At 51.0% G+C, this 27,670-nt stretch overlaps 1 protein-coding gene across 5 annotated transcripts in view; it reads right to left on the reverse strand.

Moving 5' to 3' along the window:
* Window positions 1–27,670, reverse strand: part of TANC2 (tetratricopeptide repeat, ankyrin repeat and coiled-coil containing 2) — a 216,432-nt gene that overhangs the window by 141,914 nt on the left and 46,848 nt on the right. For 4 of the 5 annotated variants that reach the window (XR_011699673.1, XM_071577333.1, XM_071577334.1 and 1 more), the window contains exons 4-5: window positions 4,886–4,957; window positions 847–1,026 (exon numbers count right to left, since the gene is read on the reverse strand). Coding sequence is in view for 4 of the 5 variants with exons in the window: in XM_071577333.1 (XP_071433434.1) it covers window positions 847–1,026; window positions 4,886–4,957 (252 nt within the window). In the remaining variant the exon portion in view is untranslated. The remainder of the gene's footprint in view (window positions 1–846; window positions 1,027–4,885; window positions 4,958–27,670) is intronic. The other variant, XM_071577335.1, reaches the window with a different exon arrangement.

The raw sequence follows: 27,670 nt of genomic DNA on the forward strand, positions 1-27,670 counted from the left end.
TAGGAATCCCCATCTCCTTCCTTGAATTACCACCTGCTGGAATTCCAGGTCTTTTGAGGAGCTACTGGGATGCTCCAGAGAGCAGCCCTGCCCAACCATGGGCTTGTGACTCCCTCACAACTCAGAACTTCTCCCTCCTGTTCTCCATTTCTCCTCTCACCAGTGGGCAGGGGAAGCAAAGGGCACCAGGAGTGCCAGAGCTCACTTGGAGGTCACATTACACACAGTCCAAATGCTCTCTGCAGGTTTCCCTCAGCACAAGCACAGGACACTGGATGGTCTTCCTTGAAGGTGGACAAGGAGCTAGTTCAGATTTTAGGCAAGACACAAGTTTTTTGTTCCTGGCAGAAACACTTTTTTTTCAGGCTTTTCTATGGATGTTGGACTCCAAGTGCTTTTGAAAATCCAACTATTTCACCACCTCTAAGTGTTCAAACCACAACTCCAGCAAATCAGATGAAGAAAACAGTTTAAAAACATGCAGGAACTACAAAAAAAAATTACTTTGCTGTAGAAGTTTGTTATCTCTGATGCTCTCTTGGAATTCGAAATTTGAGCATTGAGTTCCTTGAAATCCCTGTAAAACTCCCACTGTGCACAAACTAAACCAAACTCTGCTGGAAGTTCCTCAAAAACTCAAGAACATTTGCAAACCAGAGAGATCTTTCCCCCAACAGAAAGATCCCTCTGTCAGCACCAGATCCAACCCACCCCTGGGTTCCACCACAGCTTTAACCAACAAGGGAATGACTCGGATAAGCCGTTTCTTACAGAGTTGGTTTTTTTTTTGGTTTGTTTTTTTTTTTTTGCCCCAATGGACCTTAAAAGACTTAGGAAAGTCCTTACCAGTCAACTTCTTGACAGGCTGGAGGCGAACACTGATAGACTGGTGTGTGAGTAAGGGGGAGGATGGAAGGGAGCGCGACATGCCCTCCATAATCCGAATGTGCTGCATACCTTCGGTCACTGCGAGCGGCGCGAGCGCGTAGTCGGGCTCGAAAGCACAGTCGTTCTCGGTGGAGGAGCCTGCAGGGCACAGGGAGACACAATTGGGCAGGTCAGAAGGGCAAGGAGGGCACCCTGAGTCGGGGGTGGCACGAGGTGGCATCGCCTCGTGCTCTGTCGTGATGTCTGATCTCAGAGAATCAGAATGAACTGGGTTGGGAGAGACCTCTGAGAGCATCAAGTCCAACCCTTGGTCCAACCCCAATGGGATCACCAGCCCAGGGCACTCAGTGCCACATCCAGTGTCACCTTAAACACCTCCAGGGATGGTGAGTTCACTATCAGAGAATCACAGAACCAGCTGGGTTGGAAGAGACCTCTGAGAGCATCAAGTCCAACCCTTGGTCCAATCCCACTGGGATCACCAGCCCAGGGCACTCTGTGCCACATCCAGTGTCACCTTAAACACCTCCAAGGATGGTGAGTTCACCACCACAGAATTACAGAACCAGCTGGGTTGGAAGAGACCTCCGAGATCATCAAGTCCAACCCTTGGGCCAACTCCAGTCCCTTTACCAGATCATGGCACTCAGTGCCACGGCCAAGCTCAGCTGAAAAACCTCCAGGGATGGGGAATCCACCCCCTCTCTGGGCAGCCCATTCCAATCCCTGAGCACTCTCTCTGCAAAGAATTTCTTCCTGATCTCCAACTTCAATTTCCCCTGGCAGAGCTTGAGCCCATCGTGCCCCCTTGTCCTATTGCTGAGTGCCTGGGAGAAGAGACCAACCCCCACCTGGCCACAACTTCCCTTCAGGCAGTTCCAGACAGTGCTGAGGTCACCTCTGAGCCTCCTCTTCTCCAGGCTCAACACCCCCAGCTCCCTCAGTCTCTCCCTGCAAATTTGTCTTTCGTTTCAATATCCAGAGTTTGTCCAGCAGGGGCTGAGACTCACCAGTTTTCAACAGAGTGACAGTCCTTTTACTGATGGTTTTTAGATAAAAAATTTAGATAAATTATTTTTTCTAATAAAAAACCTCCCAGCTGAATTTGATTTTGATATGAGGACTTTTATCCTAAAAAAACCCCACAGATCTCAAATAAAATGGAAGAACAAAAATCTTCCAAAACCAACCACCAGCTCCAACTCTCCCCAGAGACACCCAAAGCCCCAGTGTGGGGGTCTCATCACGTGTAAGACACAAAAGAACAGGAAAACAAGTGGAGACAGAACAATAAAAGCACATATTGCTCATTGGTGGAATCGATATCAGTGACAAATGATGGGCAGGTCCTCCAGAGCAGCAAGAGAAGGAGTCAGGAGGTTCCTCCCACCAGACTATCCCAGACTGTTCTGAGCTGGAAGGACCCACAAGGATCATCGAGTCCAACTCTTCAGTCAGTGGCCCACACAGGGGATTGAACCCATGACCTTGGAGTTACAGCAACCAAGTTTTAACCAACTGAGCTGCAGATGTGGAAAGCTTTGGGTCAAGGACACCTGGATCTCCCTCTCTCCTCAGCAAGAGGAACAACCTAACCCAGACCACTAATAATTCATCCTCAAAGCCAACCTGGAACTGTTAACATGAATCATGGACGAACTATTCTGTGTTAGAAGGACCCACAAGGATCATCGAGTCCAACTCAAGTCAATGGCCCACACAGGGGACTGAACCCATGACCTTGGCATTATTACAACCAAGTTTTAACCAACTGAGGTGTCCCTGTCCATGGCAGGGGGTGGCACTGGATGAGCTTTAAGGTTCCTCCCAACCCATTCACAGAATCCTAGACTATTCTGAGTTGGAAGGACCCACAAGCATCATCAAGTCCAACTCTTAAGTCAATGGCCCACACAGGGGATTGAACCCATGCCCTTGGCATTGTTACAACCAAGTTTTAACCAACTGAGCTGATCTCAGGGTCATTTCAGCACTGACAATGTGACAAGGCCTCATTTCTGCCCCACCACCATCACCAGATGGGTTTGGGCTTTCAGTGCCTGCTGATGGTTTCCCTTCTTGGGTTTCCATCATAGCTGTGCTGCTCTCAGTGCCTTGGGAGAAAAGGTTTACAAGAGCAAATGTCACTGCAGGACAGGACACAGACAGAGGTGGGAGAAGACAAAAGGGCAATGCCTCAACCATGAGGTGCTCCACAGGAGATGATGGACTCACCTCATTCCCAATATCCAAAGAACAGTGTGAACAACCCAACATATGGTTGGAAAAACCCCACATGGAAATAACTGCCAAAACCCTTGGCCTGGTTGCTGAAGGTTCCAGGAGGCTGCAGCACCAGGGGCTGAAATCCATAAATCCAGCCCTTCCTGATGCCAACTTTGAGGAACATCTCTCAGGGGTTTTGTACCATTATTAAACCCAAACAAGCCCTGACACCCTTCACACACACAAACATTCTGACAGTTCCAAACACAACTCTCTGCTCCCTCAACCCTCTCCAGCTGCCAAGAGCTGAACCTGCTGCTGATTCCACCAGCCTGGCCAGGCTCTCTGAGGGCTCCAGGGAAGCACCAACAAAAACAGCCCACCATGGGTTTCTAAAAGAAATTTGGTGCCAAGAATGAAAAAAAAATTGCCACTATTGATTTTGATTCTTAAAAATAGTTTAAATTGCCCCAGGCTCAATTTAAGGGGAAAATAAACCATGGGAAAGACCTACAAGTCCATGTGTGTTATTATGGTGAGAGTTCCCAGGGGCTGTGACCAACCTGCTGAAAATCCAGTCTTTGATACAGAAAAAAAGTTAAATTACAGCTTGGCAAAGTTCTCAGCTGCATTTTCCCTCTTAAAATTCAAATGCTTTAAAACAAAACAGCAAACTCACAGACCTCCCACAAGGAGTTTCCACAGATGCCAAAATTTCTGTCTCCCCTGGGCAGAGCAAACAAACACACCAACAAACAAGGTCACTGGAACAGTCTGGAGTTTGTTCTGGTCAGGAAGAACATTGAGTTTCTCAAACCCTGGAATGAGGGATCACTGTCTGCCTACAGAATATGCTTCAATAGAATGTTACCACTAAGTGCCTATTTGAACTAATTAGTTATTTCTGGGAGTGTTACAAGATAATTGGGGAATGGTTCAGGTTGGAAAAGACCTTTAAGACACTCAAGTCCAACCATCAAACAGCACCATCACCATGGTCACCACAACAACCACGGCAAGGGCCACATCCACATGTTTTCTGAGCACTTCCTGGGATGGTGACTCCAACCCTGCCCTGGGCAGGACAACCCTTTCCAGGATAAACATTTCCTTAATGCCCAACCTAAACCTCCCCTGGCACAGGCTGGGGCTGTGTCCTCTTACACTGCCAGTGAAGCTTTGCAGACACTGAGACACTTGAGCACCACAAGTGGCAACAAGGAAGGTGAAGCAGCAACAAGACACCTGCCCCATTTCAGGGGGATTATTAGCCAAGGATAATAAACCCCCTGAACCCACCAGCATGAAAAATGCCCAGATGGCAAGTGATGGACACAGAGCAGGGCAAAGTCCAAGGGAACACTTCTGTGGAGCAAAGAGACTCATCTCACACTGCACCAAGTCTGCACCTACAACTGCATTTCCCACTGATCCAGGAGACCCTGCCAGGTTCCTACTTTGCCATCAGATGGAAGGCAGTGGAACCTTGGGAACCAAGCACTGCTTTGGGCTGGCACACCTGAAGAATCCCAGTCCCACCAACGTCCTGTCCCGTGTGTCCCTCCAACCCCTGCAGGTCCCCCCTGTGCCCAGCCAGGCACCAACATGAACCCCACCCACACAGAGCTCTGTGCTCTGGGAACCTCAGCACGTCTGTGGGCAGCAGGATGGGTGCAAAGCCCTGCAGATCACACAGTTCAACGAGCAACACAACAGAGGGAGGCACCACAAAGGAGATGAGTCCCGAGGCAGAAGAAACTGAGGAGTTTACCTGGCCCAGCTCGGCTCTGACGGGAGTCTACACTCGCCTGTCTTCGGTCTGGTGGCTCCTCGTTCCCTCCATCTGCACGAGAACCAAAACAGCACAGGTAGAACATCACAGTGGACAGGTCAGGCAGATGCAACTTCTCCTTGAGGCCCATCTGGATGGAATGGCAGGACAAAAGGTCCCCGTGGCAGGTTGGAAATGGGGAAACCACTGCCTGACTCTGCTGCTCCTTCCACCTCACTGCACTGAAATCTGGGAGGTCCTCAGGACAGGAGGAAGATTTTAACCCCTCCTACTGACCCTCCCAGAGATCTGAATGGAACAGGAACCAAACTGTGCCTCTTCAAGGAAAATTGTGCATCTTCAATGAGTTCCTCCACTTTGGGCCATTAAAATATTCAGCATTGGAGAAAAAAAAATTGAAATTTGGAATTGTGTCCATTTAAAATTATTCATCAGCTACAAACTGGAAGAACAAAGCCTCTTGTTGCATCCTCTGGAAACTCTTTAGGAAAGCAGCTCCACTTGACAAATCCCAAATCCATCTGCATAAAAGCAGAGAGGGAGGTTGTGTGCAATATCACACAATTAATTACAGGCTGCTCCTCATTGATTAACTGACCAGATTGGAAACAACAGATCCAGCCATCAATAGAGATGCTGCAGTTCAGGGGTTTGTGGCAGCTGAGAGCACAAAGCAACTCACTGGGGACCAGCACACCCAGGGCAGGATGGATTTCTGTGGGTCTTGAAAGGGGAAGCTTTTGGAAGCTTTAAAAATAGTTTTGAAAGAAAGTGAATTCTTAAAGAGCTGTTTGAAACCTCAACACTCTCTGGTTTAGCATTGAGAATTCTTGATGGTAACAAAAGCAGCTGCACCCTGAGGTATTTATAACTCTGGGTATCTCTAGAGAAGGTGTTTGTTGGAGGGTCCTGCTATGCCATAAATTCATTGAACTTTCTCAGCTCCTGTTACATGGGAGTCATGTCTGGCTTGAAGGGAAGTTGGGAACTGCAGCACAAGAGCAGAACTGACATGGGGCACCTAAATTTCAGTCCACTCCTAACTCCCCAAAAAAGGAGCTCAGCCCAGGCCAGGGGAGGGGTTTTATTTCTTCTTCCCTCAGTTTCCCTGAAGGGCTGCTCAGGAACCTTGAGCAGGTGCCAGCAGGGCCACCTCCTGTCACCTCTGCATCTCTCCTGCTGACACAGCAGATCCATGAGAGGCTCATGTGGCTCCAGCAACCCAAGACTCCATTTTACACCAACTGCTCCCACCCTGGTAAGGCACTGACTGGCATGGACCAGGACACGTCCCCTGCTCCCTCCTCCACTCTGGTTGCCAGCAGGATGTGGCACCACAGACACCCCAAGTGTTGGGGGCACGGACCAGGGCACGTCCCCTGCTCCCTCCTCCACTCTGGTTGCCAGCAGGATGTGGCACCACAGACACCACCACAACTGGGACGTGCCCACAGGGGCTTTTATTGGCCAGGAGAGTCCCTTTGGGATTGGCTGCCCTGGGCCTGCTGCAGTCACAGCATCAGCAGATACTGTCTCTGGATTTGCACTGGAACACCCAGAGTTGGGCTGGACACTGCTGTGCACAGAGACCATCATCATCATCACCATCATCACCACCACCATCACCATCATCATCATCACCACCACCACCACCATCATCATCATCATCATCACCATCATCACCACCAACATCAATCACCATCATCACCACCACCATCATCATCACCACCACCATCATCATCACCACCACCATCACCACCACCATCAATCACCATCATCACCATCACCACCATCATCATCACCATCACCACCATCATCATCACCACCATCACCATCATCACTAAAGGCCCCCCCAGTCAATCCCTAAGCCATGGAGAAAACAAAACCCCCTTTGAGCTCCAAACACAGATCCAGATGCAAAACTGTAAGGATTGAAAGTTTCAAAAGATGAGAAGTCCCAGTAAAACCCTGGAGTAAATCCCTGTGTTTCTCCAAACCTGAAGCAGCAGCAAAGACAAACTCCACCCCTGGAAGTTCCACCATCCCTGAAATGCAGAGGAGCTGCTGGTGGGACAGAACAGCCCTGGTTAAGAGCTGAACAACTCAACTAGTTGATGTTTATCTCTCTTTGCTACAATGAAAAGGTTGAGCACACCCTGCTCCCAGCAGGGGAGGAGGAAGGTTACCACAACCACAGCACACAGAATTAGAGAGTTCTCTTAATGCACATCCAGAAAAGGAGAAATAACTGTTGCAAAGGGAATGTGAATTCTCACATTTTTCAAACTTCTCAGTGTCCAACTGCCAGTCTTGACAAAGTCCTGTGTGCACATCCACCAACACTCTCAATTATTTTCTTTATGCCTGACTTTAGGCAGTTGTCAGCCTTTGCTGTAGCAATATCTGTTATTTACAGGCCTGACCTACTATCTGGACAACAGTTTGGGGATGGTGTCACTTGTGAATTCAATCAACTCAGTTGCTGTAACGATTGCCAGGCTGGTGGAACACCAGAGGTACTGACAGAGCCTCCAGTGCAGCAGCTAAACCAGGTCAGCAGCAGCACATCAGCTGTGAAACCCCTGCTGTGTGTGCTCACTGAAAATAAAGAGCAGCACAGCCCCAGACCAGCCTGGGCAAGGGGCTCCTACAGAAGCTGGGATGAGAAACAGAGCACAGCTGTTCTTCAGAAATGCCACAAGGGAGGTGAGGAATATGGTAAATATCAGACAGTAAATATTGACTCAGCAGTGCATATTCTCTTCCATAAGAGGGAGGAAAACTTCTGTGTTTTTTTCAAATTATTTTTTAAAATCTCAGTGTTAAGTCCATTGAGATTCTCACACTACTTTAATTTCCCAAATTTCTCATCAGTGTCCAGAATTCCTCCAGTTGGGATGTTGGAAACTGGGGTCAGAAAACCAAAGAGGGGCACACAAGTGCCTGATCTGTGGCAAGCACAGAGTGAATATTCGTGGCTATTAATCCTCTCTCTCAGTTCCAAAGAGATTAAGGAATCTCAAGGATCAGAGTGAGTCACAGATTCAGCAGAGCAACCAGGTCTCAGCAACTCTCCTGCTTCCCCTTCCCTCATCCCCATCCCACCAGTTCTCCTCTAAAAAGCAAGGACACAACAAATCCCCCCAATGCAAGTGTGTTCTTTGAACTGAGAAAACCCTGAGGGTTTCAGCATTCCTGAGCAAACCCAGGCCTGAAAAAATCCACTGCACAAAGCACCACGTGGCAGCTGGTACGAGGATGCTGCAAACTGGAGCCAGATGTGTCTGCACCAGCACATCTGATGTCACCAAATCCCACAGCCCCTCCAGTGTGATGTCAACAATCCCACACATCCTCAGGTGTGATGTCACCAAATCCCACACATGTCACCAAATCCCTCAGCCCCTCTGATGTGACATCAGCACATCCCACAGCCCCTCTGGAGTGATGTCAGAAGATCCCACACACTCCTGTGTGACGTCACCAAATCCCACAGATGTCACCAAATCCCACAGCCCCTCTGGGTGATGTCACCAAATCCCACAGATGTCACCAAATCCCACAGCCCCTCTGGATGATGTCAGCAAATCCCACAGATGTCACCAAATCCCACAGCCCCTCTGGGTGACGTCACCAAATCCCACAGATGTCACCAAATCCCACAGCCCCTCTGGGTGACGTCAGCACATCCCACAGCCCCTCTGGTGTGATGTCAGCACATCCCACAGATGTCACCAAATCCCACAGCCCCTCTGGGTGACGTCACCAAATCCCACAGATGTCACCAAATCCCACAGCCCCTCTGGTGTGATGTCAACAATCCCACAGATGTCACCAAATCCCACAGCCCCTCTGGGTGACGTCAGCACATCCCACAGATGTCACCAAATCCCACAGCCCCTCTGGTGTGACATCAGCACATCCCCCAGCCCCTCTGGAGTGATGTCAGAAGATCCCACACACTCCTGTGTGACGTCACCAAATCCCACAGATGTCACCAAATCCCTCAGCCCCTCCAGTGTGATGTCAACAATCCCACACATCCTCAGGTGTGATGTCAGCAAATCCCTCAGCCCCTCTGGGGTGACATCAGCGCATCCCACAGCCCCTCTGGAGTGATGTCAGAAGATCCCACACACTCCTGTGTGACGTCACAAATCCCACAGATGTCACCAAATCCCACAGCCCCTCTGGGTGACATCAGCACATCCCACAGATGTCATCAAATCCCTCAGCCCTTCTGGTGTGACATCAGCACATCCCACAGCCCCTCTGGTGTGACATCAGCACATCCCACAGCCCCTCTGGTGTGACATCAGCACATCCCACAGATGTCACCAAATCCCACAGCCCCTCTGGGTGATGTCACCAAATCCCACAGATGTCACCAAATCCCACAGGCCCTCTGGGTGACATCAGCACATCCCACAGATGTCACCAAATCCCACAGCCCCTCTGGTGTGACATCAGCACATCCCACAGATGTCACCAAATCCCACAGCCCCTCTCGTGTGATGTCAACAATCCCACACATCCTCAGGTGTGACGTCACCAAATCCCACAGCCCCTCTGGTGTGATATCACCAAATCCCACAGATGTCACCAAATCCCACAGCCCCTCTGGGGTGGCATCAGCATATCCCTCAGCCCCTCTGGTGTGACATCAGCACATTCCTCAGCCCCTCTGGTGTGATGTCAGAAGATCCCACAGCCCCACTGGGGTGACGTCACCAAATCCCACAGACCCTCCAGTGTGACATCACCAAATCCTAGAATGGGTTGGGTTGGAAAAGACCTCCAAGATCACCAAGTCCAACCCTTGGTCCAACTCCAGTCCCTTTACCAGATCATGGCACTCAGTGCCACGGCCAAGCTCAGCTGAAAAACCACCAGGGATGGGGAATCCACCCCCTCTCTGGGCAGCCCATTCCAATGCCTGAGCACTCTCTCTGCAAAGAATTTCTTTCTCATCTCCAACTTCAATTTCCCCTGGCAGAGCTTGAGCCCATCGTGCCCCCTTGTCCTATTGCTGAGTGCCTGGGAGAAGAGACCAACCCCCACCTGGCCACAACTTCCCTTCAGGCAGTTCCAGACAGTGCTGAGGTCACCTCTGAGCCTCCTCTTCTCCAGGCTGAACACCCCCAGCTCCCTCAGCCTCTCCCCACAGCACTTGTGCTCCAGTCCCTTCTCCAGCCTCCTTGCTCTTCTCAGTTGGGTTGGAAGAGACCTCTGAGATCATCAACCCTTGATCCAACCCCACTGGGATCACCAGCCCAGGGCACAGAGTGCCCTGGGCTGGTGATCACAGTGAGGTTGGATCAAGACATGTTGGATTCTCTGTCCCTGGAGGTGTTTCAGAGGACACTCAGAGCCACATCCAGTCCCTTCTCCAGCCTCGTTGCTCTTCTCTGATGACACAGCCCCTCTGGTGTGATGTCACCAATCTGCCTCAGAAACCAAATATCTGCACTGTTATTGTGCTCAAATTAATTCTATTATAAAATTAACAATATTTTTATTGTTGTTATGAAATTAGTGGTGTGGTAAAAACTCGGGGTTATGATTTTAAATTGTTATTAAAATCAGTGCTGTGATTAAAATTAGTGTGATGTGAGTTATAATGATAATAGAGATTATTAAGAACTGCATTTAATTATTCATGGAATAAAGGACCTTTCCCTGCTAAAATAACTCCCTGGAGGAGTGTTGGGTGTGGGAGGGCTGGGGGTGTTGAGGGTGGAACCACAGCACAGATCTGGGTTATCAATCATTAAAATCCAGCTCCCCAAACCTTTCCAACATGTTGAATCCCTAATCACAGGATCCCTTGGGTTGGCAAAGCCCTCCCAGCCCCTGGAGCCCACCCTGTGCCCAATGCCCACCTTGGCAAAGCCCTCCCAGCCCATGGAACCCACCCTGTGCCCGATGCCCACCTTGGAAAAGCCCTCCCAGCCCACTGAGCCCACCCTGTGCCCAATGCCCACCTTGGAAAAGCCCTCCCAGCCCACTGAGCCCACCCTGTGCCCAATGCCCACCTTGGCAAAGCCCTCCCAGCTCATGGAGCCCACCCTGTGCCCAATGCCCACCTTGGCAAAGCCCTCCCAGCCCATGGAGCCCACCCTGTGCCCAATGCCCACCTTGGCAAAGCCCCCCCAGCCCACAGAGCCCACCCTGTGCCCGATGCCCACCCTGTCCCCCAGCCCAGAGCACTGAGTGCCATGGCCAGTCCTGCCTCGGGCACCTCCAGGGCTGGGCACTCCAAACCTCCCTGGGCAGCCCCTGCACACCCTTTCCATGGAGAAATTCCTGCTGCTGTGCCCCCTGCTCCTGCCCAACCTGAGGCCGTGCCCTCTCCTCCTGTCCCTGTTCCTGGAGCAGAGCCCAAACCCCTCCTTGGATCCATCAGGGATTGCAGAGCCAGAAGGTCCCCCCTGAGACTCTTTTTCTCCAGGCTGAGCCTCCCCAGCATCTCCTGGAGCTCCATCCAGTCCCTTCCCAGCTCCATTCCCTGCCCTGGAGATGCTCCAGCCCCTCAATGTCCTTCTCATCCTGATGGGTCCAGACCTGGACACAGACTGGAGGTGCCACCTCAGGGACAATCCCTGCCCTGGTTCTGCTGCCACACCAGGGCTGGACTGGCCTCTTGCCCACCTGGGCACAGCTGGGCTCATGTTGACCAGCACCTGCCCAGCTCTGAGAACTCCCACAAATCACCCAAGGCTGAAAAGGTTCCTGTTTCTGTGCATAATTAATTACTGTTATAAAAACCACTTCAAATCCTTCTGGCTTCTCCTCACAACAGCAGATGGACAGAGCTGCCCTCAGTGCCCAAGAACACCCCCCAAACCAGGAGTTTTCCCCCTCACTCACACCCTGCCCTAAGAAAAAACCCACCCACCAAAGCAAGAAAAGCTTTTCCACTGGGCACAGTTTGTTATGGAAAGCAGAGGGAGATGGAAGGCACAGGAATGTTCTCCTCATTCTAACACTGCATTTATTAATTGTTGATCCACAGCCCATCACCAAGAGACTTTTCTTCCCTTTCTGCAAACAACCTGCCAGTGTTTTAAAAATGGAAACATCAGGCTGGGTGTTGAAATACTTCAGTTAAATGGGAGAATTAATCTACATTTAATTCAGCTCAGGGTTTCAGCTCGTTGGGTGTTAAATGTGAGTCCCAGTGGCCCCAGAGCAGGGAGAAGATGCAGAGTCAGCCCTGCCATGGCATGGACTGACTCAGGTGAGGCCATGGATGGAAACAACTTGGAATATCATCAAGTATCCAACATTCTGAGCAGCTCCTGCTGGAGAGCAGGAACCAGGAGCTCTTCCCATGTCAACACACCCAAAGACCAGGACACAAATGCTCCTTATCCCATCAGAGCTTAAACAAATCACATGATGGATTTTCTCCATAACTATAAAATGTGGGTGCACTTTATGCTTGGGGCACTTTACTAAGTACATTTTCTAAATTTATAAACAAGGGGCAGCTCCTCTCAGTCCCCACATCTCTCCCAGCTCAGGAGGGAATGATCTCCTGAGGAGAAATCAATCCTTCTATGCAGGAGATGGAAAACAGAGTCAGAGATAAGACAATTATTTAAGATAAAATATCTGCTCTGCCATCAAACCAGAGGGGCTGAGAACTCACCCAGAGCACCATCTGTCTAAACATTATCACTGCCCCATTTTGCATTTTACTTCTACCTTTTAGCTTTGTCCTGACAAGCAGATGAAGACCTTTTGTCCCCAAAGCACGAGACAAGCAGAAGATAAATGAGGTTCTCAGATAATGAGGTTTGTGGCCTCCACAGACCCTTCACCTGCACCTTTTTTTCTCTGAATTTTTCTTTCTTTACAGCAACTTGCACCCCCCACCAGTGCCCAAACAGCTTCCCCAAGCCCAGGGGGTCATTCCCAAGTGACAGGCTCTGAATTACAGCCCAGCATTATATCACACATCAAGAATGGAACCTGAGGAGCACCTTGGGAGCCAAACTCACCCCCTGACAGCTCAGGCACTGTGAGCTGAGACAGCAGAACCTGCACTTTGGGGTTGTCTCAAAGAAACCTCGTTAAAGATGCCCAAAATTTGGTGTCTGGGCAGAACCAACCAGCTGGAGAAGACACTGAAGTAGCTGCCAGTGGGACAGTGTCAACTCTGCCCCAGTGCAGGGATGGGACACTCTGCAGACACACAGGACAAGGTTGGAAAAGCCCTCTGAGATCACCCAGTCCAACCATCCCCCAGCACTGCCAAGGCCACCACTGACCACGTCCCCAAGTGCCACACTGGGCTGGTTTAAAGGAAAACCAGGAGGAGAAATGAACTCAGCACAAGAGAGATTATAAATCAGAGTTATAATTTAATAAGGATGTTACAATAAATACAATGACACAAGGAGAAATTGCTTTTAACCCACAAAACCCAGAATGACCAACCACCCTGGGGTTACAAACCCCATGTGGTCCCCCCAAGTCCAAAATAGAAAGAAGCAGGAGACCTGTTGGTGCAGATGACAGTCCCAGTCTGGTCAAGAGTGGTGGTCACAACCTGGTTGGAAGTGATGGGCTCTTCCTGTCGAGGTCCTGCTGCTCCTCTGGATCCAACAAGTGGTCCCTGAGATCTCCTTACCCCCCACTTATGTACCCTCAGGGAGCACCCAGTCCCTCCCCCAGGGCAGGGACTCACACAGTGGGTGATTAACTCCAGGAGTCACTCAGGGGGTTTTGTTGAACCCTTGATGGCCCATTGGCAGCCACGGCCCCCCAGGGTGGGTGTGAAGGTGCCAACGACTCCCTGGGCAGCTGCTGCAAATGGTCCATTGTCCTTGGGGAATGAATGGAGGGGGTGGAATACACAGCTTGGATCACCCCACACAGGGATAGCTGGGCCCTCCTGCTGAACTAGGACACATCTACGTGGCTTTGAAACCCCTCTAGGGGTGGAGTCCCCATCCCATCAGTCTGAGCTGCTGCTGCACAGAATCACAGAATAGAATCCTAGAATGGATTGGGGTTGGAAAAGACTTCTGAGATCACCAAGTCCAACCCTTGATCCAACCCCACTGTGATCATCAGCCCAGGGCACAGAGTGCCCTGGGCTGATGATCACAGTGGGGTTGGATCAATATGTGGTGGATTCTCACTCAGTGCCACATCCATAGAATCACAGAATCACAGAATGGATTGGGTTGGAAAAGACCTCTGAGATCATCAAGTCCAACCCTTGGTCCAACTCCAGTCCCTTTACCAGATCATGGCACTCAGTGCCACGGCCAAGCTCAGCTGAAAAACCTCCAGGGATGGGGAATCCACCCCCTCTCTGGGCAGCCCATTCCAATCCCTGAGCACTCTCTCTGCAAAGAATTTCTTTCTCATCTCCAACTTCAATTTCCCCTGGCAGAGCTTGAGCCCATCGTGCCCCCTTGTCCTATTGCTGAGTGCCTGGGAGAAGAGACCAACCCCCACCTGGCCACAACTTCCCTTCAGGGAGTGCATCTTGCACAGGATCACAAACTGCTCTGCAATTCCAGGCATACATCTCACTAATTAATACAATTACAGATGCTCTTTGTAGTAATTTTTGTTTGATTTATCAGCCAGGAGGAACAATCAATCCAGTCCTGCTGCATTACCCGGGATGGCTCCGAAACATTTCTGGGCAATTAAAATGATGTTGGGAATTATTCACATCCTGCAGGGTAAGAAACACTCCCTGCTCCTCCATCATCTCTAAAGGAGAAGGAAACAGTCCCAGACAAGGATAAAGAAGTGCTGGAGAGGAAGAGAACAATTTTAGAAGCAAAGAAGTTCTCCTGCATTGATATTCCAGCAGATTCTGCAGTGTAAGCTCTCACTGGAAAGGGAATTTTGGGAAATAAGACACACATTCCTCAAAGAAATGCAAGTCATGGAGCACAGATCGATCCCCAGCCTGTCCTTTAACACAAGGGGAGGCTTTCCCTGCTCTCATAAAACCACTAATGTGCAGAGAAACAAAAAATCCCTTCCTGCTCAGAGAGAAGATTAAAAAAAACCTCCAAATAAATATCCCTGCGGAGAGAAAAAACGGCCTGAGAAACAATTAACAAGTTATTTCTATGGTCAATAATCAGTAGCTTAAATGGAAATAATTTTCAAATGAGTGAAAGGAAAAGGTAATTGCCTCAAGGTAAAAACCTGCCACTTTTCTTGGAGGGGGTGAGGGGAAGAAGAAAAACATTTAGAAATTGGTGGAAGGACTTTGTTGTCATCTCTGCTGCTTCTCAGCACCACAGAGGCAGCTGCCAACAGCAGATGGCACAAATGCCAACCCAGAGGGTGCCAGAGGTGAGGGAAAAACCCACCCCATCCCAGGAAACTGTGCAAGGAAACTGAGGAGAAGCAGGACATGGTGGGGGACATTCCAGCAGGGATGGGGACCTTGAGCCTTTCCTGCAGGAAGCTGGGAGGAAAAGTTACTTTTCCAGCAGAGGTGTAAGTGTGGCAAACCCAGTGAATTCCCAAAACATGGTCTGATGTCTCACATGGGACACGGGGCTCAGCATGGACATCTGGCACTGGGAGGGCCTGAGCAGCCAAACTGGTGGGTCCTGAGTAATCCAAACTCCAGGAGAACCTGAGAAATTCAGGCACTGGTGGATCCTGAGCATCCAAAACTGGTGGGTCCTGAGCAGCCAAACTGGTGGGTCCTGAACAATCCAAACTCCAGGAGAACCTGAGAAATTCAGGCACTGGAGGATCCTGAGCATCCAAGGACTGGTGGATCCAGAGCATCCAAACTGGTGGGTCCTGAGCATCCAAGGACTGGTGGATCCAGAGCATCCAAACTGGTGGGTCCTGAGCATCCAAGGACTGGTGGATCCAGAGCATCCAAACTGGTGGGTCCTGAGCAGCCAAACTGGTGGGTCCTGAGCCATCAAAGCTCTGGTGGATCCTGAGCAATCCAAGCTCCAGGAGAACCTGAGCCATCCAAGCCCTGGTGGGTCCTGAGCCATCCAAGCACTGGTGGGTCCTGAGCCATCCAAACTCTGGTGGATCCTGAGCCATCCCAGGACTGGTGGGCCCTGAGCACGCACGGACTGGGTTGTTCTCAGGCTCATTCAGCAGCACAAACAAACTTGCCCCTGTGGGCCTCAGTCTTGCCAACCATCTCACACAGTGCAGTTGGTTATCTGGGACTTCCTATTCCCAGCAGGAACAGAAGATCCCCATCCAGAACTGGAGCAGAGTTTGCGTGGGTAAAACCACCCAGGTGTCTCCTGCAGGAACTGCTCCAGGTTCTCCCCCAGTGTGACAGTCACAGCAGGGATGGAGTGTTAATCCAAGGGTTTCTTCAGCTGGGAGAACTTCCCCAGGTGAAATCACATTTCCTTCTCCAAGTGACCTTCCCACTCTTCCGAGCCCAGTGGGAGGTGGAGAACCCTCAATGCACAGCTGACCCAGCACAGCCCTTCTCACCCACCACCAACCTGGGCACGTCTCACACCACAGGAACAACCCCAGCAGGGCTGAGCCCGGCCAAGGAAACCCAATCCCAAAGCCAGAGGTGGGCTGGAATCCCAGGGGGAGCCACTGGAGGAGGTCCCTCTGCAGACCCTCTGCCCTCAGACCATTTAACCCCACCTTGTTTTCTGGCCAACTTTTTCCTCACCACCTTTCAGGACTTTATGGGTGACAGGGGGGTCATTTTTCACCAGAACAACTTTGCTGATGAGCTCTGTGGTCACTCCCTGCCCAGGTACCCCCGTGCCCACCAGCCCCACTCCCACCACCCCTGTGCCCACCTGGGCACATCACCCAACCCAACCCTTCAGCATTTCAATTCCACCAGGACCACATGGACAATGCTCATGGTGGGATTGCTGGGGCTGTTCTGGGCAAGGCCAGGAGTTGCACTCAGTGATTCTGGTGGGCCCCAGAACTCAGAATATTCCACAATTCCATGGCAGGTGTTGATTTATACCATTAAATACATTTACAATCCTGCTCTGCCCATTGACTTCACATCCACTTCCTCTTCCACCACCACAGAATCAGCTGTTCTGCCTCCCTCCTGCTGCCCCCCAACATCATTTCCAGGAAATGATCTCTGAGAAAAGTTGTGTCTCCAGATCTTTGTTTTGCTTGGCAATTGCAATTTGAGACTGTGGAGTGTTTTACTTTAACGAGGGCAACTTTTGCACAGCATTACATTATGTAAAATAATTACACTTCAAAAATTGCTGCTATGCACAAGATCAGGGAGAAACCTGTTAGTGCTAAAATGATTCTATTTCTGTAGACAAACTTTGAAGTTTATTAATGAAAGTTTGCAGTGAACCAGCTGCTCTGCTGATTAAATAAATTATGGCAAAGTTTTTGTGCTGCTCTCATGAGCAGCTACTAAAGAGTGAGACATTAATTGTGTGGAACTCATGAAATGAGTTTAGTGGGATATTGGGAAGGAATTCCTGGCTGGGAGGGTGGGCAGGCCCTGGCACAGGTGCCCAGAGAAGCTGTGGCTGCCCCAGCCCTGGGAGTGTCCCAGGCCAGGTTGGACAGGGCTTGGAGCCCCCTGGGCTGGTGGGAGGTGTCCCTGCCCATGGCAGGGGTGGCACTGGATGGCCCTTAATGTCCCTTCCAACCCAAACCATCCTGTCATTCTGTGACTCTGTGGACAACTGGAGTGTTCAATCTGGAGCAGAGAAGGGTCCAGGAACACCTCAGAGCCCCTTCCAGTGCCCAAAGGGGCTCCAGAAGAGCTGGAGAGGAACTGGGGACATGGGATGGAGGGACAGGACACAGGGAATGGCTTCCCACTGCCAGAGGACAGGGATAGATGGGATATTGGGAAGGAATTCCTGGCTGGGAGCGTGGGCAGGCCCTGGCACAGGTGCCCAGAGAAGCTGTGGCTGCTCCAGCCCTGGGAGTGTCCCAGGCCAGGTTGGACAGGGCTTGGAGCACCCTGGGCTGGTGGGAGGTGTCCCTGCCCATGGCAGGGGTGGGATCCTTAAGTTTCCCTCCATCCCTAAACCATTCTGGAATCCTGTGATTCCATGGAGTTGGAGGATGTTCTAGGCTGGGTTTAGAGCCAGAGATCTCAGAGCCCCTTCCAGTGCCCAAAGGGCTCCAGGAGAGCTGGAGAGGGACAAGGGATGGAGGGACAATACACAGGGAATGGCTTTCCACTGCCAGAGGGCAGAGATGGGTGGGATATTGGGAAGGAATTCCTGTCTGGAAGGGTGGGCAGGCCCTGGCACAGGTGCCCAGAGAAGCTGTGGCTGCCCCAGCCCTGGGAGTGTCCCAGGCCAGGTTGGACAGGGCTTGGAGCACCCTGGGCTGGTGGGAGGTGTCCCTGCCCATGGCAGGGGTGGCACTGGATGGCCCTTAATGTCCCTTCCAACCCAAACCATCCTGTCATTCTGTGACTCTGTGGACAACTGGAGTGTTCAATCTGGAGCAGAGAAGGGTCCAGGAACACCTCAGAGCCCCTTCCAGTGCCCAAAGGGGCTCCAGAAGAGCTGGAGAGGAACTGGGGACAAGGGATGGAGGGACAGGACACAGGGAATGGCTTCCCACTGCCAGAGGGCAGGGACAGATGGGATATTGGGAAGGAATTCCTGGCTGGGAGGGTGAGCAGGCCCTGGCACAGGTGCCCAGAGAAGCTGTGGCTGCCCCAGCCCTGGGAGTGTCCCAGGCCAGGTTGGACAGGGCTTGGAGCACCCTGGGCTGGTGGGAGGTGTCCATGCCCATGACAGAGGTGGGATCCTTAAGTTTCCCTCCATCTCAAACCATTCTGGAATCCTGTGATTCCATGGATTTGGAGGATGTTCTAGGCTGGGTTTAGAGCCAGAGATCTCAGAGCCCCTTCCAGTGCCCAAAGGGGCTCCAGGAGAGCTGGAGAGGGACAAGGGATGGAAGGACAGGGCATGGCTTCCCATTGCCAGAGGGCAGGGATAGATGAGATACTGGGAAAGAGATTCCTGGCTGGGAGGGTGGGCAGGCCCTGGCACAGGTGCCCAGAGAAGCTGTGGCTGCCCCAGCAACCAAAGCTGTGACCAGAATAAGGCATTTTTTTTACAATGAATGTAAAAGAATGTGTTTTTTTTAAATTTTCCCCTCCATTTATTCCTCCACACTGCAGCATTTTCAACAAATCCAGCGTGAATTACTGCAAGATTTTTTTCTCCATTAATATTTTCACCAAGTTTCAGATTCCTTTTAAATAAAAATGTGGTTTTCTGCCTGTAAAAGCCCATTTCAAATAGACTTATTTCCTTTTCCAAGGACTAAAGAATCCCTTCCCTGTGATTTAACATCCATATAATCCCTGAATTTCAGTCCAATCCTACTTTGTGTTCAGGTTCTCAGGGGTTGGAGAGGAGCAGATGACACGAAAAAAAACCCCAATTTGTGCCCATTCAGTGTCAGTTTGATCTGGTTTTATATAAAAATAGCAGCATGTTTAGACCTGTCTCTTCTTGCATTTGGGAAGTCATCCAGCTATTGGAGTAATTAGTGGAAATTAAGCCCTTGCAGTAGGTGCCTCCTGGATTTAGGTTACCAATGGGTTACACAACCACACTCAATCCTTTCTTCTTAATTGACACCAGGCATTACCAGGCCAGTAATTCTCTTTATTCATCTCCATTAAAGGACAGAGGGGACCCTGAGTGGCTGCACAGATTCCTCATCACTCCTGCTCGTACAAATCAATCCCTGGATCATCTCCTGGAGCTCCATTTCAGTCTGTGAAGAGGGAAAACCCTCCAACCACCCCCCCAAAAAATACCATTTACACCCCCAGAGCCCACGCAGGGGAATGTGCCCCAAACAGCACCAAAAGGATGTGCTGAGACACCTTTTCTGCCCTGAAATTCCTCACAGGGAATTCCTTTTCCAGGGGAATAATTGCCCACCATAAATCTCCTGCAGACACCTGAGCAGAGCCCCAGTAGCTCCAGGGCCTGAGTCCCTCAAGGATCGCAATGCCATGGAATGTTCCAGACTGTCCCTTCTTCCCATGGTTTCCATTATTTAGGATGGATGTTGTTCTGAAGGGAAGGAGTTGAAGACACAGGGGGAAAAAAATTGCAGCTGACACAAGAAGCCTTTTGCCAGAGGGGAGATAAAATATGGATAAGTTCTCCTGAGTTCACTGAGATTTAGGGGTTTTTTTTGTCCTTATCGACTCAATATGTTTTTGTTTGGTCTGTTCCTTTGAAAAATAAACTGTTTTTCTGGCCCTGAGGCGGCCTGGGAGGGTTGGGATTGTCAGCCTGGAGAGGAGAAGCTCCAGGGAGACCTGAGAGTCCCTTCAGTGCCCAAAGGGGCTCCAGGAGAGCTGGAGAGGGACTGGGGACAAGGGATGGAGGGACAGGACACAGGGAATGGCTTCCCACTGACAGAGGGCAGGGATAGGTGGGATATTGGGAGGGAATTCTTGGCTGGGAGGGTGGGCAGGCCCTGGCACAGGTGCCCAGAGAAGCTGTGGCTGCCCCAGCCCTGGGAGTGTCCCAGGCCAGGTTGGACAGGGCTTGGAGCACCCTGGGCTGGTGGGAGGTGTCCCTGCCCATGGCAGGGGTGGGATCCTTAAGTTTCCTTCCATCTCAAACCATTCTGGAATCCTGTGATTCCATGGAGTTGGAGGATGTTCTAGGCCGGGTTTAGAGCCAGAGATCTCAGAGCCCCTTCCAGTGCCCAAAGGGGCTCCAGGAGAGCTGGAGAGGGACTTGGGACAAGGGATGGAGGGACAGGACACAGGGAATGGCTTCACATGGACACAGGGCAAGGATAGATGGGATATTGGGAAGGAATTCCTGGCTGGGAGGGTGGGCAGGCCCTGGCACAGGTGCCCAGAGAAGCTGTGGCTGCCCCAGCCCTGGGAGTGTCCCAGGCCAGGTTGGACAGGGCTTGGAGCACCCTGGGCTGGTGGGAGGTGTCCCTGCCCATGGCAGGGGTGGGATCCTTAAGTTTCCCTCCATCCCAAACCATTCTGGAATCCTGTGATTCCATGGAGTTTTACAAGGGAATAAATTGGCAATAGAGACAGAGCAATTAATTCCTCCTTCCACATTATTTTATACCAGGCACAAAAAAAGTCCTCAATAAACACAACTTTGGCACTCAAAGTTCTATTTCCCCATTCCAGGTTTGGATAAAAACTCACATGTTGCTGCTCAAAGTTTTTCTCTTGTGCTCACTGAACTTACTGCTCCAGTAAAGCAGAGAAAAAGGCACTGAAATCTGAGCCTTGCTCAAACCTCCTGATAACACAGACTCCAAAAAAAAAAAAAAAAAAAGAAAGAAAAGCTAAATTTAGAACCAAAAGCTGCAAAAAGAACCTTTTGCAAAGGGCTGAGTTCATTGTGAGGAGATGAATTTGATCCCCATGAGGCACAAGCTCCTCCTCCAGGACGTTCTGCACTGAGAGGTTTGTTCAGATCAGTCACTGATGGCATTTAGGGCTTGAAAAACTGGCCAAGTCACAGGATGTGGACACCAAGCAGAGGTTTGCACCTACAGCTTTCCATGACCATCTTGGGGTCATCTGGAAACCTCCTGGGGCACAACTCGCTGCAAACACCAATTAAAGCTCCAACACTGAGAGGAACAAAAATACAAAGGTTGGAACTCATCAGGAGGGAGGAGGACCTTTGTCTTGGAGGGACAGGACAAGGAGAAATGGTTTTAAACTGCCAGAGGGCAGGGATAGATGAGATATTGGGAAGGAATTCCTGGCTGGGTGGGTGGGCAGGCCCTGGCACAGGTGCCCAGAGAAGCTGTGGCTGCCCCAGCCCTGGGAGTGTCCCAAGCCAGGCTGGACAGGGCTTGGAGCACCCTGGGCTGGTGGGAGGTGTCCCTGCCCAGGGCAGGGGTGGGAGCCTTAAGTTTCCCTCCATCCCAAACCATTCTGGAATCCTGTGATTCCATGCAGTTGGAGGATGTTCTAGGCTGGGTTTAGAGACAGAGACCTGAGAGCCCCTTCCAGTGCCCAAAGGGGCTCCAGGAGAGTTGGAGAGGGACTGGGGACAAGGGATGGAGGGACAGGACAAGGGGAATGGATTCCCACTGCCAGAGGGCAGGGATAGATGGGATATTGGGAAGGAATTCCTGGCTGGGAGGGTGGGCAGGGCCTGGCACAGGTGCCCAGAGAAGCTGTGGCTGCCCCAGCCCTGGGAATGTCCCAGGCCAGGTTGGACAGGGCTTGGAGCACCCTGGGCTGGGGGTGGAACAAGATGATCTTTGAAGTCCCTCCAACCCAACCCATTCTGGGATTCTCCAGCTTTTAATTTGGCTGAACAAATCCCTCAAATTGATTCCATTTCCTGAAGCCAATGTGTATATTCTTATTTAATTGTGTACCAGAACACTTTTGTTTGCTGATGGATAAGACAAGACAAAGCCACTTGGTGTGGAAAAAACAAAAGTTCATCTCCTTTGCACAGCACAGGAATTTCAGCAGGATTTGCTGGAAAACTCCTGCACCCTCTACTGGCTCAGCAAAGCAGCAGCATTTTATCCCAAAGCTGGAGGGAATGTGAGCTTAATTCCAGATGGATCCAAAGTAGGAGTCCCAGACTGTTCTGAGTTGGAAGGACCCACAAGGATCATCGAGTCCAACTCTTAAGTCAATGGCCCACACAGGGGATTGAACCCATGACCTGGACATTGTTACAACCAAGTTTTAACCAACTGAGCTCATCTCAGGGTTCTGTGTCCAGTTCTGGGCTCCTCATGACACAAAGGACACTGAGAGGCTGGAGCATGTCCAGGGAAAGGGCTGGGGCTCCAGGAGGGGTTGAGGGGACTCTGAACTGGTCACCAGTTACAGCTTAGAACTTTTGCTCACCCTCCTTTGAGCCTGACAGTCCCTGCAGGTCTCCTCCTGGTCTGCAGTGCAGCTACTCCAACACAAGAGAGACTTGGACCTGTTGGAATGAGTCCAGAGGAAGCCACAGAGATGCTGCAGGGCTGGAGCCCCTCTGGGCTGGAGCCAGGCTGGGAGAGCTGGGGGGGTCACCTGGAGGAGAGAAGGCTCCAGGGAGACCTGAGAGTCCCTTCCAGTGCCCAAAGGGGCTCCAGGAGAGCTGGAGAGGGACTTGAGACAAGGAATAAAGGGACAGGACAAGGGAATGGCTTCACATGGACCCAGGGCAAGGTTAGATGGGATATTGGGAAGGAATTCCTGGCTGGGAGGGTGGGCAGGCCCTGGCACGGGTGCCCAGAGAAGCTGTGGCTGCCCCAGCCCTGGGAGTGTCCCAGGCCAGGCTGGACAGGGCTTGGAGCACCCTGGGCTGGTGGGAGGTGTCCCTGCCCATGGCAGGGGTGGCACTGGGTGGTTTAAGGTCCCTTCCAACCCAAACCAGTGTGGGATTCTGTGGTTCCTGCATGAAACCAGGACACAAGACCCCTGAGTTCCACGAGCTCTGGTCAGGTCCTGACTCTGCCAACCCAACACTCCATGGACACCATTCCACACCCCCTCCAGGAGTGTCCTCACAGCTCAGAGCTGAGCACACACAGGGAGGGCCCTCAGGTGAGCTGGGAGAGGGTGAAGCTGCTCCATGGGCAGAGCTCTGGTGGGCAGAGGCACCACCTGCACCCACCTCCACCCATCCCAGGGCACTCCCACTGCAGAAATCCATGCCCTGCTTGGCACAGTGGGTGGATGCCCATGGAAAGGACCTGCTTAAAAGGCCTTTTCCTTCTCCCTCAAAGAGTTTCTGGAGGTTGAAAAGCTCTGGGAGCTCTTCAGGGAGAAGCTCCATGATGGAGCAGCACTTGGAGGAGCAGGAGGATGGATCAAACCTGCATTTAGAGAGGACTTGGTGAATTAATCAGCATTCAAATGTGCAGAATCACTGAGGAGGGAAGGGCTGAGGAGGATTAAAGCTGATACAGAAGTCCAGAAAGGAATCACTGACTGAGAGAGAAATCTTGGATAAAAAACAGCAAAGAGGGGAAAAAATGAGTATCCTGAAAAAATCCTGGAAAAAAGATGTGGATGACTGAGGGAAGAGGATTGTTGGGGATGCACAAATTGAACTGGAATATGGGAAAAGAGCCAAGGAAAGAACAGCTCCCCCAGCTGGATCCTGTGGAGCACTCAGGGCCTGCCTTGCCCTCCTTCTCATCCACCAGAACAAGCAGAAATACACTGAATATTCTTCTCTCACCTCCCCAAACTGTGGGCCTAATTTTGCAGTTTAACCTATTTGGACAAATGGGACAGGAGCTGAAAATTATTTCATGCTTTTTGTCGGGGGGAAGGTTAAAAAAAGAACATTTCAAGCTCAATTTACAGGTTGCTTTAGTGGGAAGGGAGGAATTGAGGAAGAGCTTCGGTCCAGTCCTGTTTAACACCTTTATTGGTGATTTAGATGAGGGGATTGAGTCCATCAGCAGCAAATTTGCTGCTGACACCAAGTTGGGAGGGAGTGTCGAGCTGCTGGAAGGCAGGAGGGCTCTGCAGAGGGATCTGGAGAGACTGGAGAGATGGGCTGATTGCAATGGGATGGAGTTCAACAAGGCCAAGTGCAGGTCCTGCCCTTTGGCCACCCCAAGCCCTGCAGCGCTCCAGGCTGGGCACAGAGTGGCTGGAGAGCAGCCAGGCAGAGGGACCTGGGGGGACTGAGGGACAGGAAGCTCAACAGGAGCCACCAGTGTGCCCAGGTGGCCAAGAAGGCCAATGGGATCCTGGCCTGGATCCAAACTAGCGTGGCCAGCAGGCCCAGGGCAGTGACCCTTCCCCTGGACTCTGCCTTGGGGAGGCCACACCTTGAGTGTTGTGTTCAGTTCTGGGCCCCTCAGTTGAGGCAAGAGATTGAGGGGCTGGAGCGGGGCCAGAGAAGAGCAACGAGGCTGGAGAAGGGACTGGATGTGGCTCTGAGTGTCCTCTGAAACACCTCCAGGGACAGAGAATCCACCATGCCTTGATCCAACCCCACTGTGATCACCAGCCCAGGGCACAGAGTGCCAGAGTGATCCCAGTGGGGTTGGATCAAGGGTTGGACTTGGTGATCTCAGAGGTCTCTTCCAACCCAACTGAGAAGAGCAACGAGGCTGGAGAAGGGACTGGAGCACAAGTGCTGTGGGGAGAGGCTGAGGGAGCTGGGGGTGTTCAGCCTGGAGAAGAGGAGGCTCAGAGGTGACCTCAGCACTGTCTGGAACTGCCTGAAGGGAAGTTGTGGCCAGGTGGGGGTTGGTCTCTTCTCCCAGGCACTCAGCAATAGGACAAGGGGGCACGATGGGCTCAAGCTCTGCCAGGGGAAATTGAAGTTGGAGATGAGAAAGAAATTCTTTGCAGAGAGAGTGCTCAGGGATTGGAATGGGCTGCCCAGAGAGGGGGTGGATTCCCCATCCCTGGAGGTTTTTCAGCTGAGCTTGGCCGTGGCACTGAGTGCCATGATCTGGTAAAGGGACTGGAGTTGGACCAAGGGTTGGACTTGATGATTTCAGAGGTCTTTTCCAACTCACTCCATTCTGTGATTCTGTGATTCTGTGGATGTGACACTGAGTGAGAATCCACCACGTCTTGATCCAACCCCATGTCTTGATCCAACCCCACAGAGTGCCCTGGGCTGGTGATCACAGTAGGGTTGGATCAAGGGTTGGACTTGATGATCTCAGAGGTCTTTTCCAACCCAGTCCATTCTAGGATTCTATTCTATGATTCCATGACTCAATACATGTGATGCTCAGAAGGCAACAGAACAACCTCAGTGGGGAAAAAAAGGATTTAGAAGTTCCCACCAAACAGCCCCAAAATGCAGCATTTCAGACACTGCTCCATGATAAAAATCAGACATGAAGACAAATGGAATTCTGCCAATTCCTCCAGAGAAATAAAGGCAAAAAAAATGGGAATACTGAGAAGTAGAACCACGAGGTTATGAATGTCAAGGAGAATTGAACTGAAAGAAAATAGAAGTTGAAATGTTGCAGGTTCTAGAAATAATACAGAGATCTGGTGAGCTGAAATGGAGGCAAGTCCTGCTGTGAGGCTTGAAACAGGAGCAAAGGAAAAAAAAAGAGTTTTATAAATGTCCACAGGAAGGGAAGTTGGAAGAGGAAGGTCAAAGGAAGGAGGAAGCTTAAAATGTGGCTCTGAAAAAGTCTGCACATGCAAATCACTTCAGAGTATCAGAGAACAGCCTGAGATGGGATGGGAAACACCAGGAAGGAACTCTCTGTCCATCTGTGTTTGCTGAAGGCAGAGCAGAGACACAACGAGGCAATAAATTACAGCTCAGGAGGGGGAAAAGAGCCCCAGGGAGGAGGTGGGAACTCACTGAGTGGGGAATAGAGTCACTTTTGGGGCTGGGGGAAGCCAGAGGGGGGTGAGGGTTGTCCCTCAAGCAGGAGGGAGGTGACCCCAAGTCCATCCCCACCTTCTCAGGGAGGTGACCCCAAGTCCATCCCCACCTTCTCAGGGAGGTGACCGCAAGTCCATCTCCACCTTCTCAGGGAGGTGACCCCAAGTCCATGCCTGTGTTCTCAGGGAGGTGACCCCAAGTCCATGCCCAAGTTCTCAGGGAGGTAACCCCAAGTCCATCCCCAAGTTCTCAGGGAGGTGACCCCAAGTCCATCTCCACCTTCTCAGAGAGGTGACCCCAAGTCCATGCCCAAGTTCTCAGGGAGGTGATCCCAAGTCCATGCCCACCTTCTCAGGGAGGTGACCCCAAGTCCATGCCCAAGTTCTCAGGGAGGTGACCCCAAGTCCATCCTCACCTTCTCAGGGAGGTGACCCCAAGTCCATGCCTGAGTTCTCAGGGAGGTGACCCCAAGTCCAATCTCACCTTCTCAGGGAGGTGACCCCAAGTCCATGCCCACCTTCTCAGGGCTGCTGAGGGGCACAGGGGGGACAATCTTGGCAAAGCTGGAGCAGCTCCTGCTCCTCACCCTCACTCAGGAGCACAAAGCAACATGAACTGAGAAACAAGGCAATGGCTGAGTCACTCCTGGACACAAAGGGCTCAACAGAGCAGGAAATAAGAATTATTTATAAGCTCTAAAGCAAGTCAGGTTAATGGCTGTGGTGTTACCAAGAAAAAAAAGAAGTATTTGTGGATCAGAAAGAAATAAATACATATCAGGACAATAAAGGCCGATCAAATTCCCTCTGCAACAGGAAGAGAAGCAGAAGCTTCTTGCATTTATCTGAAAAGAGAGTCTGGTTTCTGGCCAAGCCACGTTCTGAGCAAATAAATCAGAATAGAAGAAGCAACCACTGAGCTGCTCACACACACCTGCCCCAGACATGGATCACAGAAATGCAAAATGAACCTGCACTTGGTGCTCTGTGGTCAGAGGGTTTGTAACAACCTCAGGGCTTAAAAATGGATTTATGAAAAAACAGCAAATGCTGTGAAAGGAAAGAGTCTGAATTATCAGCATTTGGATGGAGTAGAATCATAGAATGGATTGGGTTGGAAAAGACCTCTGAGATCATCGAGTCCAGCCCTTGGTCCTTGAGTAGTTTGGATCCATTCAGGATTCAGTACCACGATACTTTTAAGGCCTTTTAATACCTCCTTAAATGAAGTTTCCTGACATGTGGGACCCACCAGCTGCATCTCATCACTCAGCAATTCCTTTCAGAAAATGAAATCCAAAAAGCAATTGTGACCCTCCAACTCTTTGGGGGCAAAAATTATCCTCAGGCTTCCAAAGGAGATCAGAGAGATGAGAAAGTGCCTGGAGTTGTGGGCAAGCAGTAATGAGACCATCCCAGAAATGCCTTTTATCTTGGAAAGGCAGGAATCAAAGGAGAAG

This window comes from Pithys albifrons, chromosome 25, assembly GCF_047495875.1.
Source record: "Pithys albifrons albifrons isolate INPA30051 chromosome 25, PitAlb_v1, whole genome shotgun sequence".
In the NCBI taxonomy this organism is placed as follows: domain Eukaryota; kingdom Metazoa; phylum Chordata; class Aves; order Passeriformes; family Thamnophilidae; genus Pithys; species Pithys albifrons.